Source organism: Ornithorhynchus anatinus, chromosome 15 (genome assembly GCF_004115215.2).
Source record: "Ornithorhynchus anatinus isolate Pmale09 chromosome 15, mOrnAna1.pri.v4, whole genome shotgun sequence".
Lineage (NCBI taxonomy): Eukaryota > Metazoa > Chordata > Mammalia > Monotremata > Ornithorhynchidae > Ornithorhynchus > Ornithorhynchus anatinus.
This window is the reverse complement of record NC_041742.1, coordinates 15,601,268-15,616,923: the sequence shown is the minus strand read 5'-3', so window position 1 is coordinate 15,616,923 and position 15,656 is coordinate 15,601,268. Positions and strand designations below refer to the sequence as shown.

Sequence of the window (15,656 nt, the reverse complement as noted above, 5' to 3'; positions counted from 1 at the left end):
GACGGGGGATAAAGAGGGATTAATCGGGGAGGGCCTCTTGATTACGTGCTTAATGAGTACGTTTGGCCGACTGACTGACTGAGATGCGACCTTAGTAATGCTTTGAAGGTGGAGAGGGTGGTGGGCCGGCGTAGGAGGGAGGGGGAGGGAGTTCCCGGCCGGAGGGAGGACGTGGGAAAGGGGTCGGCGGCGAGATGGACGAGATGGGGGCCCGGTGAGTTAGCTGGCCCTAGAGGAGCGGAGCGTGCGGGCTGGACCGGAGCAGGACATCGGGGAGGGCTTTAAAGTCTACGGTAGGGAGTTTCGGTAGGGAGATCCGAACTCTAGACCCCGAATAACAGCTCCCCATCATTCCCGGGGCACCGGGCCTCTTCCTGACCCCCCCCCCCCCCCAATCCCTCCTCCGCCCCCCGGGGACCCACGGGGAGAGGCAGCGTCGAGACCAAGAAGGGCGTTGGATCGCCGGGGAAGGAAGAAGGCGGCAAAGCCTGGCGGGACGGCAAGACGTCGGCCGGGGGCCTTTAATGCGGGAGGCGATTCGCGCGCGTCGGCAGGCGGTCGCGACCACTGTTTTCGGGCAGTCCCTCTCCCCGATTCTCCGGCGAAACCACGTCGCCCAACGGGTCTCGGCCCCAGCACCCGGGGCGTCTGAAAACACGACGGAGACGATCGTTAAAACCTAACTTCTTCCGGGCGGGGGGGGGGGGGGGGGACGGCGTTCTCTTTGCTTCCCGGGCGCTCGAAAAATACCACCCATGGATTGAGAACAAGAGGGGTGATTTCCCAAAGCCTCGGTGCTCCCCGTTCTACAGACACCACTTCGGGACCGAATCAGCGACTAACCACTGCCCATTCTCTACCAGTCCAGAAACACGGGCGAAGGAATTCACCAACCTCTGCCCACGTGTTTTCCTACGGCGACACGCCGTAGTCGGTCGACGTCTCCTTCGACCCCGTCATCGCGGCATTAAAGTGGCGCTGCCCGTCTAGAAACAGCATGGACTCTGAAACGCAGGAGATGCCTTAGAAATCCAGAATTTCTAAAAGATTGCCCCACGGACGCCTCCCTTGGGATGAACGGGTATCCGTTCAGGTCTCCCCTTCGGAGTGGAAACTCCCTGTCGACGGGGAATGGGTCTCGCGCTTCCGACGCGCTTTCCCCGACGGTGCGTCGCTATTAAGTGGTGCTATCTTTTGGGCGCTCATTAGGCGTCGGGCTCTGTTCTAAGAAGATAATCAGGTCAGACACAGTCCCTGTCCCCCCCGGGGTTCACAGTCTAAGTGGGAAGGACAGCGGGTGTCGAATCCCTATTTTACTGATGAGGGAACTGCGGTGCGGAGAAGCGAGATGGCTGGCCCGGGGTCACTCGGCAGGAAGGTGAAGGATCCGGGATCAGAATACGGGTCCTCAGGCCCGTGGGTCTTTTCTCTGGGCTCTGCTGCTTTTTGACCGGAAGGGCTAGAACACCGGAGAGACAGGCAGCGGAACCACTCGAAAGGTTTACGTTACAACGAGCTCGCCGGACCCGGGTCGGGCGGGTAGGCCTGCACTTTCATTCCGAAATCCCCCCACGGGCAGACCCCCCCGACTTCCGAGAAAGGTCCGGGGGGCGGGGGAGGCCGCTCACCTCCGTACGTCTTCGGGACAACCTTCGGCACCTCGTTCTCGGCCAGGAAGGTGAAATGGAAGACGTTGGTGGTCTCGTGGCCCCGACTGTCCGATTTGGACACCTCGCTGTGCACTCTGACCTGAATGTACTGTCCTTCGGTGTAGCAAACCTACGGAGTCACCCGAAGACGACCCAAAAATGGCAGCTCCACCCCTAGGAACTGGAGGGCCGGGGGGCGGGGGGGGTTCGCCATCCGAACGATCCCACCGATCGGCCCCTCCGGGGGGGAGCCGTCGGCCGTCGGACGCCTACCTGGGCCGAGAGGAAGAGCAGAGATCCGATCTCGACGGGTCTCTGAAACATGATGTCGTCGACGGCCACCACGAAGGGCCGGGATCCTCTGCGGGAGGAGAGGGTCTGGCCCGAAGCCCCGGCTGGCCTCCTCCCTTCCGTAACCAGTACCGCCTCCCCTGCCCGGCCGACTCGAAACCCCACGGGGGTGAGGGATGAAATGAAAAAACTAAATTTTGCCATTTGCTAAGCGCTTACTATGTGCAGAGCACCGTTCTGAGCGCTGGGGGGGAAATGTGATCGGGGTATCCCACGTGGGGCTCAAGCTCTTCATCCCCATTTGACAGATGAGGGAACTGAGGCTCAGAGAAGTGAAGCGACTCGCCCCAAGTCACAGGGCTGACAAGCGGAGGAGCCGGGATTAGAACCCACGGCCTCTGACTCCCAAGCCCGGGCTCTTTCCACTGAGCCACGCCGCTTCTCGACGCCTACGAGAAGGAACGTGGCAAGCTGCAAGGGGAAAAGGCTAAACCCAAAGGAGAGTCAAAACGGAAGCAAGGTGAGACTTTTCTCTCCCCATCTGTTGGGCGCTCACCGTGCCGCGGCCGGCGGGGCGCCCGGCCCGGGGCCGCCCTCTCCACTCACCCGAAGCTGCAGGCCGTGGCCCAGGCCAGTTCGAAGGCTTTCCTCATGAGGAATCCGCCGAAGATCCTGTTAAAAATGTTCCGCTCCTGCGGCGGCGGGAGAAGGCGGTCGAGTGACCCCCGCCGTCCCCCGGGGCCCCGTCCCGCGGACCCCCACGCTGGGGACCGCCTTCCGCAAACCGCCCCAGGGTTCACTGGCCGGACGCGGCGGGTGGCCCACGCCGCTTCCTCTTGAATCCAACTGAATTACGGTATTCGGTCGATCGTTCGATCGTATTTACCGAGCCCTTCCTGTGTGCGGAGCACTGTACTAAGCGCTCGGGAGAGGACAAGACAGCAATCCACAGACGCATTCCCTGCCCGTAACGAGCGCTTCCTACAGACCGAGTACTGTGCTGAGCCCTGGGGTGGCGTTATTAATGATAATAATAACAAGCACTTGTTAAGTGCCTACTAATCCGTTGTCGGGCAGTTGTACTTTCCAGGCGCTCAGTACGGCGCTCTGCACCCAGTAAACGGTCATTAAATAGGACTGAATGAATGATGATAATCACTGTGGTGTTCGTTAAGCACGTACTAGGTGCCACACACCGTTCTAAGCGTTGGGGGAGGATGCGAGGTAGTCGGGTCGGACGCAGTCCGCTGTCCCACACGGGGCTCACAGTCTTCATCCCCGTTTTACAGACTGAGGTAACTGAGGCCCAGAGAAGTGAAGCACAGAGAGCTCAATAAATACCAGCGATCGCCAGCGGTCACCCAGCGGGCCGCTGGCCGAATTAGAACCCGGGTCCCCCGACTCCCCGGCCCGGGCTCTCCGGCCCGTACCACCGTCTCCCCTTCCGACTCACCGTACCTGGGGGTGACAGATTTCCAGGCCTTTGAGTTTGGCGTTCTCCATCCACACGGAATTAGGTGGCAAAATCCGACTGCGGAAACTTACGGTCCTGGGGGAGAGGAAGGTCGGGTCAATTCCGTCGGCCGCGCGGCGCGGAAAGAGACATCCAAGGATCTCCTAAAACTTCCCGTACGGTGTCTGCCTGGAGGCCGCCGCCTGTTTCGTATGGCTGATTTGGGGTCCCAAGGGCGCGAACCACAGTCAAAATCGGCCCCGGGTTCTCTCTCTCGGAGAAGCGGCGTGGCGTAGTGGGTAGAGCCCGGGCCTCGGAGCCACAGGGTCCTGGGTTCTAATCCCGGCTCCCCCACTTGTCTGCTGGGTGACTTGGGGCAGCCATTTCACTTCTCTGGGCCTCGGTTCCCTCATCTGGAAAATGGGGATTGAGACTGAGATTGAGCCCCATGTGGGACGGGGACTGGGGCCAATGTGATTTGCTTGTACGCCCCCCCAGCGCTTAATACAGTGCCTGGCACATAGTGAGCACCTGTCAAATACTATTATTATTATTTCTCTTTCCTACACTCGCCTCCGTGTTTCCCTCACACGGGCCTGGGAGCGAGAAGGACCCGGGTTCTGATACCGACTCGGCCCCCTGTCCGCCGCGGAACCTCGGGTTAGAGAAGCAGCGTGGCTCACTGGAAAGAGCACGGACTTTGGAGTCAGAGGTCATGGGTTCGAACCCCAGCTCTGCCACTTGCCAGCTGTGTGACTTTGGGCAAGTCACTTCACTTCTCGGTGCCTCAGTTCCCTCATCTGTAAAATGGGGATTAAGTCCGTGAGCCCCACGTGGGACGACCTGATTCCCCTGTGTCTACCCCAGCGCTTAGAACAGTGCTCGGCACATAGTAAGCGCTTAACAAATACCAACATTATTATTATTATTATTATTATTAGGTCGCTCCGCATCTCTGGGCCTCGGTTCCCTCACCTGTAAAATGGGGATTAAGGCCGCGAGCCCCACGTGGGCCATGGACCGTCTCCAGCCTGCTCACCGTGAATCTACCCCGGCGCTCGGAACGGTGCCTTTTACATAGGAAGCGCTTAACAGATCCCATGGTTCTTATTATTCTCCCTCGGCCACCTACCCCAGCGAACCCGGCCCCGACTCGCCTCGTGTCCAGCGTGTTAAGGAACATGTCATGGATCAGGTGCCTCTCTTCCGCAGTGGGGGCCATTTTCAACAGCGAGGCGGTGCTAAAGGCAATCCGCCTCTTCTTGTTCCCTGGAGGAGGACACACACCACAGTCAGGCCCCGTTCTAAGCGCTGGAGTGGAGACGGAGTCAACGGGACGGACGCGGTCCCCGTCCCGCGTGGGGCTCCCGGGCACAGACGAGGGGACTGAGGCCCAGAGCCGTCAAGCGGTTTGCCCGAGGCCACCCGGCCGACAGGGGGCTGGGGGCTGCCGGAGGGTTGAGGGGGGTGAGTTCCCGGGGTCCCGCGGCCGGGTTTTAACAAAGCTCGCCTTGTTGGCTAGCTGGGCTCCCCGACCTGGATAACTGCGTTTTTCCGGACAGGGAGAAGCTGGACATGGGAGTTTCGGGCGGTTGCGAAGACAGGCGCCGGATGGTATTCCGGGCCTCCTCCGCCGTACGGGACGGACACGTTGGTTTCACCCCGGCTAGTAGCGTGGCCTGGTCGACGAGAGCCCAGCCCCGGGAGCCAGAGGACCTGGGTTCCGATCCCACGTCCGCCACCTTCTCGGGGAAGCGGCGTGGCCAAGTGGCCAGAGGCCGGGCCCGGGAGTCGGCAGGAGCGGGGTTCCGATCCCGGCCCTGTCACCCGCCTGCCGTGTGACCTCGGGCAAGTCATTCGCTTCTCTGGGCCTCACTTCCCTCATCTGGAAAATGGGGATTGAGACCGTGAGCCCCACTGTGGGACAGGGACCGTGTCCAACCCCATGTGCTTACTATAGCGCCTGGCACGTAGGAGGCGCTTAAAAAACACCCTCATTATTATTAAGGAGGGCAGGGAACACGTCTGGCAACTCTGATATATCGTATTCTCCTTAGCGCTTAGTACAGCGGGGGCCCGATCGATACTACTGATTGACGGAGAGGGAGGCTGAAGAAGGCTAAACTGACCGAGGCGGGTGAGACGCCCCTTTAGTTGTTTAAGGGACGCCAAACCCATCGCGATAAAGACACCTCACGGGAACCTGACAGGCCTAACCGCTCCGGCCGGTGAGCTCGCCGCGGTCGGGGAACGCGTCTTCCGACTCCTTTATGCCGTACTCTCCCCAGCGCTTAGGACGGCGCTCCGCACACAGGAAGCACTCGATACACGCAAGCGATTGTCGGAGGAGGTTCAGCTGAGCGCTCCCTCAATCGCGCCGATACTACCGTGACCGAGGGTCCACGGGACCGACCGCCGAGGCCACCTGCCCCGGGTGGCCAAGGACTAGCACCATCCTTCTCCCGACTTAAGCCGGCAGGAGCTCCCGCTTTCGAGGCCCACCGACGTACATTCTCCTTGCTTCAAGAAGTCTTCCTCCTCCGGGCTTTCGGGAATCAGCGGATTGACGAAGGCCGGCCTGGAGAGGACGGACGGAACGGGTTACTGACGGACGGGGACGGTGCCTGATTCCTACCTGCGTATCCCTCCCCAGTGCCCCGCGCCCAGCAGAGGAGCGAGTGGCTAGAACCTGGCCCCGGGGGTCCGGAGGACCGGGTTCTAATCCCGCCTCTGCCGCTCGGCTAGTGGGTGACCTTGGGCGACTCGCTTCACTTGCCTGTGCCTCAGTTACGTCTAGAAAGTGGGGATGAAGACGGGGAGCCCCATGTGGGGAAGGGACCGTATCCAACCCCATTTGCTTGTCGTCACCCCAGCGCCGAGTACAGTGCCTGGCGCGTAGTAAGCGCTTAAGGAATGCCGATTATTACTATCGCTATTAATATTATCACCGATGTTATTATTACGTGATCGATAAATGCTCTTTGTCCTCCTCCCCCTTACTGTGTAAGCTGATTCCAGGGTGACTTAAGTGGGATGGACTCTTAAAAGGGACCGACGTTTGGAGACCTCCTCCTGGCTACTCCGAACAATGGATCGGCGGTATTTATTGAGCGTTTACCGTGTGCAGAGCACGGCACTGAGCGCTTGGGAGAGGACAGCGTACCAGAGTCGATAGATACGTGCCCTGTCCACAGGGAGCTTACAGCCTAGAGAAGCTGCGGTCTAGCTTGCCGGCTACAGTCTACGTCATCGATGGATGGATCGATCGATCGTATTTACCGAGCGCTCGCTGTGTGCGGAGCACGATTCTAAGTCCTTGGGAGAGAATTTCATCCCCAAGAAAGCCGGTGTACCTTCGGGACCCCTGTCCCGATGGGTACATACTGGCTTATCATCGTGAGTGCTGTTCACTGAGCGCTTTCTGTGTGCAGACCACTGCACTGAGCGCCGGGGAGAGTCCGATCCACATTCTCCACCGACGACTCGAGATCCGGTTCGTCGCGGCCGCCAACGGGAATAAATTACCCTTTGTTTTCAGAATCCCGAGCCACCATGACAAACGTCGCGTCCAAGACGGGGCTGTAAACGTCACCGTGCATCTGAAATGCGGAGGGGAGAAAGATTCAGGTGCGAGACAGGTGGCGGAGGGACGCGGCTGCCTGATGGCTCAGAAAATCGACGGAGGGAGTCCGATTCAGGGAGCGGCTCGTTCCTTAAAGGCTGCATCTTAAGTGAGAGCCAACTTTCCTCATTACCTTCCTTCGTCCTTATGGGAAGGGGAGCGAAAGCCAACTTTCCTCCACAAACACCGTTACACGTGGGATCCTGACCCTAGGTTGGCTGCCCGATTTTGACCCAAATCACCCAGCATTGCTCAGTCGACCCGTTATCGATTGCGAACTACAGCTCCTCTGGGGTATTTAAGTTCAGAGAGAGAGAGAGGTCAACTTTTACTTCACTGGAAGTAAAATGGACTTCGACCTCCCCCTGCCCTGATTCCCCCAGACATCGGAGAACCCCACTTGCCTGACGCCCCTCGTCCTCTTTATTTAAAAAAAAAAAAATGCTACTTGTCAAGCACCTACTATGGGCCAAGTGAAGCGCTGGGGGAGATATAAGATAACCAAGTTGGACACGGTCCCTGTCCCACATGGGCTTTTAGTCTTAATCCCCATTTTCCAGATGAGGGGACTGAGGCCCAGAGGAGTAAAGTAATAATAATAATAATACTAATGTTGGTATCTGTTAAGCGCTTACTATGTGTCGAGCACTGTTCTATGCGCTGGGGTAAATACGGGCTAATCAGGTTGTCCCACAGTTAATCCCCATTTTACAGATGAGGTCACTGAGGCCCAGAGAAGCGAAGTGACTCGCCCACAGTCACACAGCTGACAAGCGGCAGAGCCGGGATTCGAATCCACGACCTCTGACTTCCAAGTCCGGGCTCTTTCCACTAGGCCACGCTGCTCCTCACTCCACCCCCCCATCCTTTTTAAGCTTTCTACTCAATCTTTCCCCTCCCTCCCAAAATCCCAGCTTCCCTCACGGTTTCCCACTTGCCCAGAGCCCCGAAAGCCAGTGACCCTAAGGGAGGCTAAGGCAGAGGGGCCCAAAATCGACGAGGTCGTTCCCGGCCACGGAGTAAGGGCTCCGACATTCTCGACCGCTTGCGACTCACGGGCCCGGTTGGTTCCACCTCAGTCGGGCCCTGCCGTCTTGGCTCAAGGGATCACGGGGAAAGGTCAGAGCGGCCAAATTTCAGCCGAGGAGAGAAACCGAGGGTAAGGACAACACTGACCTGAAGCATGTTCATCTTGACTTCCATGGATGTCTTCCCCACCCAACTGATGAATCCGGTGAATTTAATATCGTCATCGGGGCTGATGGTCTTCTTGCACAAATCTACGGAAGAAGAGGGCAGGCGATGTCGTCTTTTCAATCAGTCGCTCATCTCGATCGTATTTATTGAGCGCCTACTTGCGCTGAGCGCTGTACGAAGAATCCCAGCACCAGGAAACTACCAGGCTGAGTAATTTGGGGGAAACTGGGGTTCCAGCATCTGGAAAACTGGAAGGTTCCCGAGTGGCTACAGCCCGGGCCTGGGAGTCAGAAGGACCTGGGTTCCGATCCCGACTCCGCCACTTGTCTGCAGTGTGACCCTGGGCGAATCACTTGACTCCTCCGTGCCTCAGTCCCCTCGTCTGTAAAATGGGGACGAGGGAAGGGAGCCCCGTGTGGGACGGGGATTGTGTCCAACCTGATTAGCTCGTGCCCACCCCACCGCTTCGTCGAGTGCCTGGCACCTGGTAAGCGCTTAACCAGTACCACAAGGAAAGAGGTGGTGCGATCCGAAGCAACGACAAACCCCACGCGTGGAGCGTTCCACACGGACGAACCGAACACGCCAGAAAGAACCACACGGTTTCCTTCAACGCACTCCGGGGGCCACGAACGACATCGGACCGCGAAGGTTTTTAGGGCGAGCGGGGTGTCGCTTACCGATTTTATCCACCAGGGCCGTGACGATGGACAGAGGCGACATCTGGGCCGACCGGACTTTGGTGTGGGTGTAGCAGACGAGGACTGCAGACAAAAAGAACCCGAATCGACCGGAGGAGCGGCATGGCCCGGTGGAAAGAGCCGGGGCCCGGGAGCCAGAGGACCTGCGTTCGCTACTCGTCTGTTCCGGGACTTTGGGCAAGTCGCTTTCCTGTGCCTCCCTTACCTCATCTGTAAAATGGAGATGAAATCCTCCTCCCTCCTATTAGATTGTGAGCCCCACTCTGAGAAGAGTGCTTGACACGCAGTAAGCAGAGAAGTGAAATGACTTGCCCAGAATCACACAGCAGACCTGGGGCAGAGGCGGAGACATGGACTAGGTCCAAGACAAATATCCTGGATCTATCCTAGTGCTTAGTACAGAGCCTGGCGCATAGTAAGCACTTAAATGACTAAAAAAACCAAAAAACCAGAGTCCCCATTCCACAAGGGGCTCGCTGACTAAGGGGGAAGGGCTACCAAGTGGTTAATCTACATTTTTACAGTTGAGGAAACCGAGGCTCTCTCTGTCTCTCTTTCTCTCTCTCTGTCAATCTGTCTCTGTCTCTCACCTCCTAAGCTGTCCAGGTCTTCCAGGATCCGGCCGAACCTGAAAGAGAAAGCCACGACGTCACCCTCCGACCACCCGACCGGCCCCCAAGACGGACGGCGGGCCGACCGGCACGGCAGATGATTTACCGGCCCGCCTATTTACCGAACGGTGTTGTGAAAATTCAGGTATTTCTCCCGCAGTTCGGGCTGGCTCCCGAGGGGCAGGAGAACTTCGATGAAGCTGTCCTTCATCCTCCGCGGAGGCAGGTCCTTCTGGTCCTTGGCCAGGAGGGAGTGGAGTAACTTGCGCTCCTCCATGGCTTGCACGTGGTCTCTGGGGAGGACAGAGGATGGGCTCCCGTGACAGGAACTCATTCATTTATTCCTTCGATCGTATTTATTCAGCGCTTCCGGTGTGCGGGGCACTGTACTAAGCGCTTGGGAGAGGACGACAGGACAATAAAACGACACATTCCCTGCCCACGGTGAGTTTACAGTCTTGAACTCGGCCCCCTCCTTCCCCGCCCCCGACCTCAAGACCCCCGCAGAGGGCCGGTAACCCAGCAGGCTGACCCGGAAAGAGAACCGTCATTTGCCCGCGCCGCACTGGATTTTCACCCTACCTCCAGTTGGTGGAAGCTCCGACTATATCCCGCAATCTATCCCGAACTGTAACCGAACCAAAGAGGGAGGATCACCGGCGGAAACGTGCGGCGACCCGGAAGACCGACGACGGGGGGTTAGGGCCCCGAGCGACTTCTCCGTAAGCGGAGTCATGCGGTTAGTGGTTCGAAAGGGAGGGGGCCTGGCTGAGACGAAGGACGGCAACCGTGGCGTGAGCATGCGGCGAAGCACTGTGGCCTGGTGGACAGAGCACGGGCCGGGGAGTCGGAAGGAACTGGGTTCTAATCCTGACTCCGCCACCTGTTGCTTGTGTGACCTTGGGCCAGTCCCTTCACCTCCCTGAGCCTCATCTGTAAAATGCGGGTGAAGGCTGTGAGCCCCAGGTGGGACGGGGACCGTGTCCAACCCGATTTGCTTGCATCCACCCCAGCGCTTAGTACAGTGCCTGGCACACAGTAAGCGCTCAACACACGCCGCAGTTACGATTATCATCCCAGCGCTTCGAACAGTGCTTGACACATAGTAAGCGCTTAACGAATACCGACGCCATCACGCGGGGCTTCTACGTTCTGACGCGAAACGAAAAGCCTCGCTTCATATCATGTTCTGCACATCGCCTTGATTCTATTTATTGCTATTGTTTTTGTCCGTCCCCCCCGATTAGACTGGAAGCCCGTCAGTGGGCAGGGACTGTCTCTACCTGTTGCCCAATTGTACATTCCAAGCGCTCAGTACAGTGCTCTGCACCTAGTAAGCGCTCGATAAATACTATTGAATGAATATCAGTTCTCCTAGGCCTTTGATATACGGTTATTTTTGCCAAAGCTTTATTCACCGCCAGAGCTTTCAAGCCAAAACTCGAGGACCGTCAGAGGAGCAGAGAGAAAAAAAATTCCTCGTTTCAGGAAACCCTCGCGAAGACAAAGCGAGAGAAAAGTGGTAGAGCTCAAAGGCAGAAACGGCCAAAAAAAAATATGCACATTACCACACACCCTGATTGACATGTATAGGCGTGCACGCTGAATGGTTGGAGGGAAAACAAATTAGATGATCAGTATCGTCCCACAAAAACAATGTGAAATCACGGATTGATTTGACTTCTATCTTGTACTAACTACCCCGATAAGATCGACTCTGCTCTCCTGTTATACAGTGTTTAATTTAGCCAGTGGCAAAGGGGGGCTGGATCAAGGGCCATGTTCAAACAGAACTCAAATGTCGGCTCGGGAGCCACGCTGTCCAACGAGTCGATCAACCGTACTGACCGGGGGCCTACCGTGTGCCGAGCACTGGGAGTTAAGCACCGTGCTCGCTGCTTGGGAGAGTACAAGAAAATACGGAGACACCGCTCCTTAAAATCTATGCGATCAAACAACGCGATTACTCGGCAGCGAAGCTCCCTGTGCGGGGATCTTATCTACCAACTCGGCTGTGTTTCCCAAGCGCTTAGTACAGTGCTCTGCACGCAGTAAGCGCGCAGTAAAAACCACCGACTGACACAGTAGCAGTGTCTAGTCCAGATCTTTTAAAATCTGTCAGAGAAATTGTCGATGTTAATTTCTTTAGGGCAAATGAGTGACTTGAGAACTGCAAGGCAGATTAGCAGAGGCTTGCTTGAAAGGAACTAGATTCAAAAAATCGGTTTCAGTTCCCAAAATCAGTAGCCCAAAGCCAGGCCCCTGACGTTTCTGGCCACCCAAGGGGCAGGGACGACCAGGCCTTCGGATGCAACCTGCAGGTTTTAACTCCTCCCTCAGAGTCTGCAGGTTTTTAACTCCTCCCTCAGAGTCCCACGGGATCCAAGTGCTTAGAACAGTGCTCTGCACACAGTAAGCGCTCACGAAATACCAGTGATGATGAATGGGCACAGAGAAGTCTAAAGACTTGCCCAAACTCGCCAGGGAGCCGCCCCACACCGGCGTGGCCCAGTGGCTAGGGCCCGGGTCTGGCCGTCAGAAGGACCTGGTTTCCCATCCCGGCTCCACCCCCTGTCTGTTGTGTGACTTTGGGCGAGTCGCTTCACTTCTCCGGGCCTCAGTTCCCTCACCTGGAAAATGGGGATTATGCCTGGGAGCCCAACGTGGGACGGACTGTTCCAACCTAATTAACTAGTATCTACCCCAGCTTCTAGTTCAGTGTCTGATGCGTAGTCAGTGCTTAAATCCCACAAAAAAAAAAAGGAAACAGTCATGCCCATCTTCTCCCAGCCACCCAGACATGGTAAGGGTGCTCCATGTTGGCCCAGGACCAAGAGATGCACGAGTTGAGCGCTCCCTCTTTCTGCCGCAGAGGCGACACCACCACCATCCTGCGAAGAGGCAGCCCATCCCGGACAACTTCCCCCGACCCGCTGAAATCGGGCCCACCCGCGAGGGAAGCGAGACTGTCGTCCTTGCGGCCCTCTTACCGTCGGCCATGGTCGCCCGCGCCCGAGATCCGTTCGCTCCCGGGGTCAGGGCTCTGCCCAGGACCGAAAAGCCGCCTTTGAACATGTCGAACCTGCAAGAGAAGAGGAGGAGGAGACGGACGTTCACAGGGATACTGTAACCGTGAACCCAACTCTGAGGCATACTCGTCTTCCCCTAGGACCCTGGGGCTTCTTAGCGCTCTATACCTAGTAAGCGTTCAGTAAATATCATTTTTGAGGGGAGGGGGTGGAGAACAAGAGTGAGCACAGAGGGGACGTGAGCAAGATGTCACCCTTATTGACACCCACGCCCATCTCCCTCGCCCGTTGTTCCAGACGTTGAAACTTCCTCCTCCAAACCCCTTTCCTTCCCACGACCCCATCCCAAATCTCCATCTTCAGCCCCGATCACTCTCGCGTTTCCTCCCGCTTTTAAGTCCCCTCTACTTGGATGCCCCGCCGTGACCCCAAACTTAACATGACTTCAACTCCTGATCTTCCCTGTCCTCCCCCCGACTCTCCCATCACCGTAGACGGCACCGCCGTCACTTCCTTCCTCACGAGCCCCAAACCCCGGCGTTTCCCTCGACTCCCCTCTCTCACCCAGACCGTATATCCGATCCGTCGCTAGATCCTGTCGGTTCCACCTTCGCCGCGTGGCTAAAATCGGCCCTTTGCTGTCCCTCCACACTTGTACCATGGAAATCCACGCATTTATCCTCTCCCGGCCGGATCGCTCTATCGGCCTCCTTGCCGACCTTCCGTCTCCGCCCACTCCGGTCCCTACTTCGCTCTGTTGCCGGGATCATTTCTCTACAAAATCATTCAGGCCACGTTTCCCCGCTCCTCGAGAACCTCCAGTGGTCGACCACCCACCTCTGCGTCAAACAGAAACTCGTTCGCCTTAGGCTTTAAAAGCAGTCGATCGCCTCGTCCCCTCCTATCTCACCTCGCTGCTCTCCGACTCCGACCCGGCCCGCACGTTTCGCTCCTCTAATGCCAACCTCTGGCCTGACCCGGGCCTCGGTTTCCTCATGTGTCCAATGGGGACAGGGCCTGCCTCCATCCCCACTGGCTTGTAATAATAATGATGGCATTTGTTAAGCGCTTACTATGTGCAAAGCACTGTTCTAAGCGCTGGGGGATACGAGGTCATCAGGTTGTCCCACGTGGGGCTCGCGGTCTTAATCCCCATTTTACAGATGAGGTCACTGGGGCTCGGAGCAGTGAAGTCACCTGCCCGAAGTATCCACCCCAGCGCTTAGTACAGTTCCCGGCACATAGTAAGCGTTTCACGCATACCATCATTATTCCTATTTTTCTCTGGGGCTCAGTTCCCTCATGTCAAATGGAGCCTGAGCCTGCGAGGCCCACATGGGACAGGGCCTGCATCCATCCCGACTGGCCTGTATCGACCTCAGCGCTTACTACAGTGCCTGGCACATCGTAAGCGCTTCACAAATACCCTCATCATTCCTATTTTTCTCTGGGCCTCAGTCCCCTCACCTGTGAAATGGGGATTAAGCCTGTGAGGCGCACATGCAACAGGGCCTGTGTCCATCCCGACTGGCTTTTACCTGCCCCAGCGCTTAGTACAGTGGCTGGCACATGGCAAGCACTTAACAGATACCCTCATTATGCCTATTTTTCTCCGGGCCTCAGTTCCCTCACCTGTAAAATGGGGATTAAGCCTGTGAGTCCCACGTGGGACAGGGCGTGCCTCCATCCCCACTGGTCTGTCTCTGCCCAGCGCTTAGTACAGTGGCTGGCACATCGCAAGCACTTAACAGATACCCTCATTATGCCTATTTTTCTCCGGGCCTCAGTTCCCTCACCTGTAAAATGGGAATTAAGCCTGTGAGTCCCACGTGGGACAGGGCGTGCCTCCATCCCCACTGGTCTGTCTCTGCCCAGCGCTTAGTACAGTGGCTGGCACATGGCAAGCACTTAACAGATACCCTCATTATGCCTATTTTTCTCCAGGCCTCAGTTCCCTCACCTGTAAAATGGGGATTAAGCCTGTGAGTCCCACGTGGGACAGGGCGTGCCTCCATCCCCACTGGTCTGTCTCTGCCCAGCGCTTAGTACAGTGGCTGGCACATCGCAAGCACTTAACAGATACCCTCATTATGCCTATTTTTCTCCGGGCCTCAGTTCCCTCACCTGTAAAATGGGGATTAAGCCAGTGAGTCCCACGTGGGACAGGGCGTGCCTCCATCCCCACTGGTCTGTCTCTGCCCAGCGCTTAGTACAGTGGCTGGCACATCGCAAGCACTTAACAGATACCCTCATTATGCCTATTTTTCTCCGGGCCTCAGTTCCCTCACCTGTAAAATGGGGATTAAGCCAGTGAGTCCCACGTGGGACAGGGCCTGCCTCCATCCCCACTGGTCTGGCTCTGCCCAGCGCTTAGTACAGTGCCTGGCGCCTAGTGAGCGCTTCACCACCACTGCACGAATAACGGTTACAGTGATGAGCGAGGGAGTGTGGAGGGGAGGGGCGCCTCGGTGACCTCATCTGTGAAATGGGCATGGAGACAGTCAGCACCCCCGGGGACAACCTGATGACCACCTATCTCCCCAGGGCTTAGAACAGTGCTGGGGCACACTGTGAGCGCTTAAGAAAGACCAATATTATTCTTATTTTCATGTTATAATGATAATAATAAGGGGAGGGCGGGGGGGGGGGGGATGGGGTGGGGGAGGGGGCGAGGGGCACTTACCAGGGCGTCGCGAGCCGCACTGCGCCTGCGCGGCGCCAGCGGGGCGCGTGCGGCCTCCACGCGCCAGGCGTCTCGCGGGGGGCCCCGCCCCCTCCTCCCCCCGCCCCCCGGGGCCATCGAGTCGCCCCCAGCCTAGCTGGGCCCCGCGCATGCGCCCACGCGCGCTGCCCCGGCGGCGCCCCCCAGCGGCAGCCCGCTTGTCGGAGGAGCTGGGCCGGGCCAGGAGGGCGGGGGGAGGCTGATAATAATAACAATGATGATGATGGCAGTGGTGAAGCGCTTCCTATGTGCCGAGCACTGTGCTACGCCCTGGGGGGGAAGACGAGGTGATCAGGTTGTCCCACGTGGGGCGCACGGTCTTCATCCCCATTTTACAGAGGAGGTCACTGAGGCCCAGAGAATAAAAATAAATGGTGGTAT

General features: G+C 57.6%; 1 protein-coding gene across 4 annotated transcripts; it reads right to left on the bottom strand.

The window, feature by feature from the left end:
• Positions 1-489: 489 nt before the first annotated feature.
• ACOT9 (acyl-CoA thioesterase 9) lies at positions 490-15,322 on the bottom strand. 4 transcript variants are annotated; one of them, XM_029080041.2, is made up of 17 exons: positions 15,237-15,322; positions 12,515-12,606; positions 11,100-11,126; positions 10,107-10,152; positions 9,647-9,817; positions 9,504-9,541; positions 8,893-8,976; positions 8,192-8,295; positions 6,919-6,992; positions 5,904-5,971; positions 4,551-4,662; positions 3,399-3,489; positions 2,547-2,632; positions 1,923-2,010; positions 1,629-1,779; positions 895-1,004; positions 490-648 (listed from the first exon to the last, which is right to left on the bottom strand). In XM_029080041.2, exons 2-16 carry the CDS (start codon positions 12,597-12,599, stop codon positions 913-915), a joined length of 1,317 nt encoding a protein of 438 aa, XP_028935874.1. In that variant the 5' UTR covers positions 12,600-12,606; positions 15,237-15,322; the 3' UTR covers positions 490-648; positions 895-912. The 4 variants fall into 4 exon arrangements, with proteins under 4 accessions (XP_028935874.1, XP_039770160.1, XP_007661732.1 ...); XM_039914226.1 differs by lacking the exon at positions 11,100-11,126; XM_007663542.3 differs by lacking the exon at positions 15,237-15,322 and having other exon boundaries at positions 11,093-11,126; positions 12,515-12,600.
• Positions 15,323-15,656: the final 334 nt, after the last annotated feature.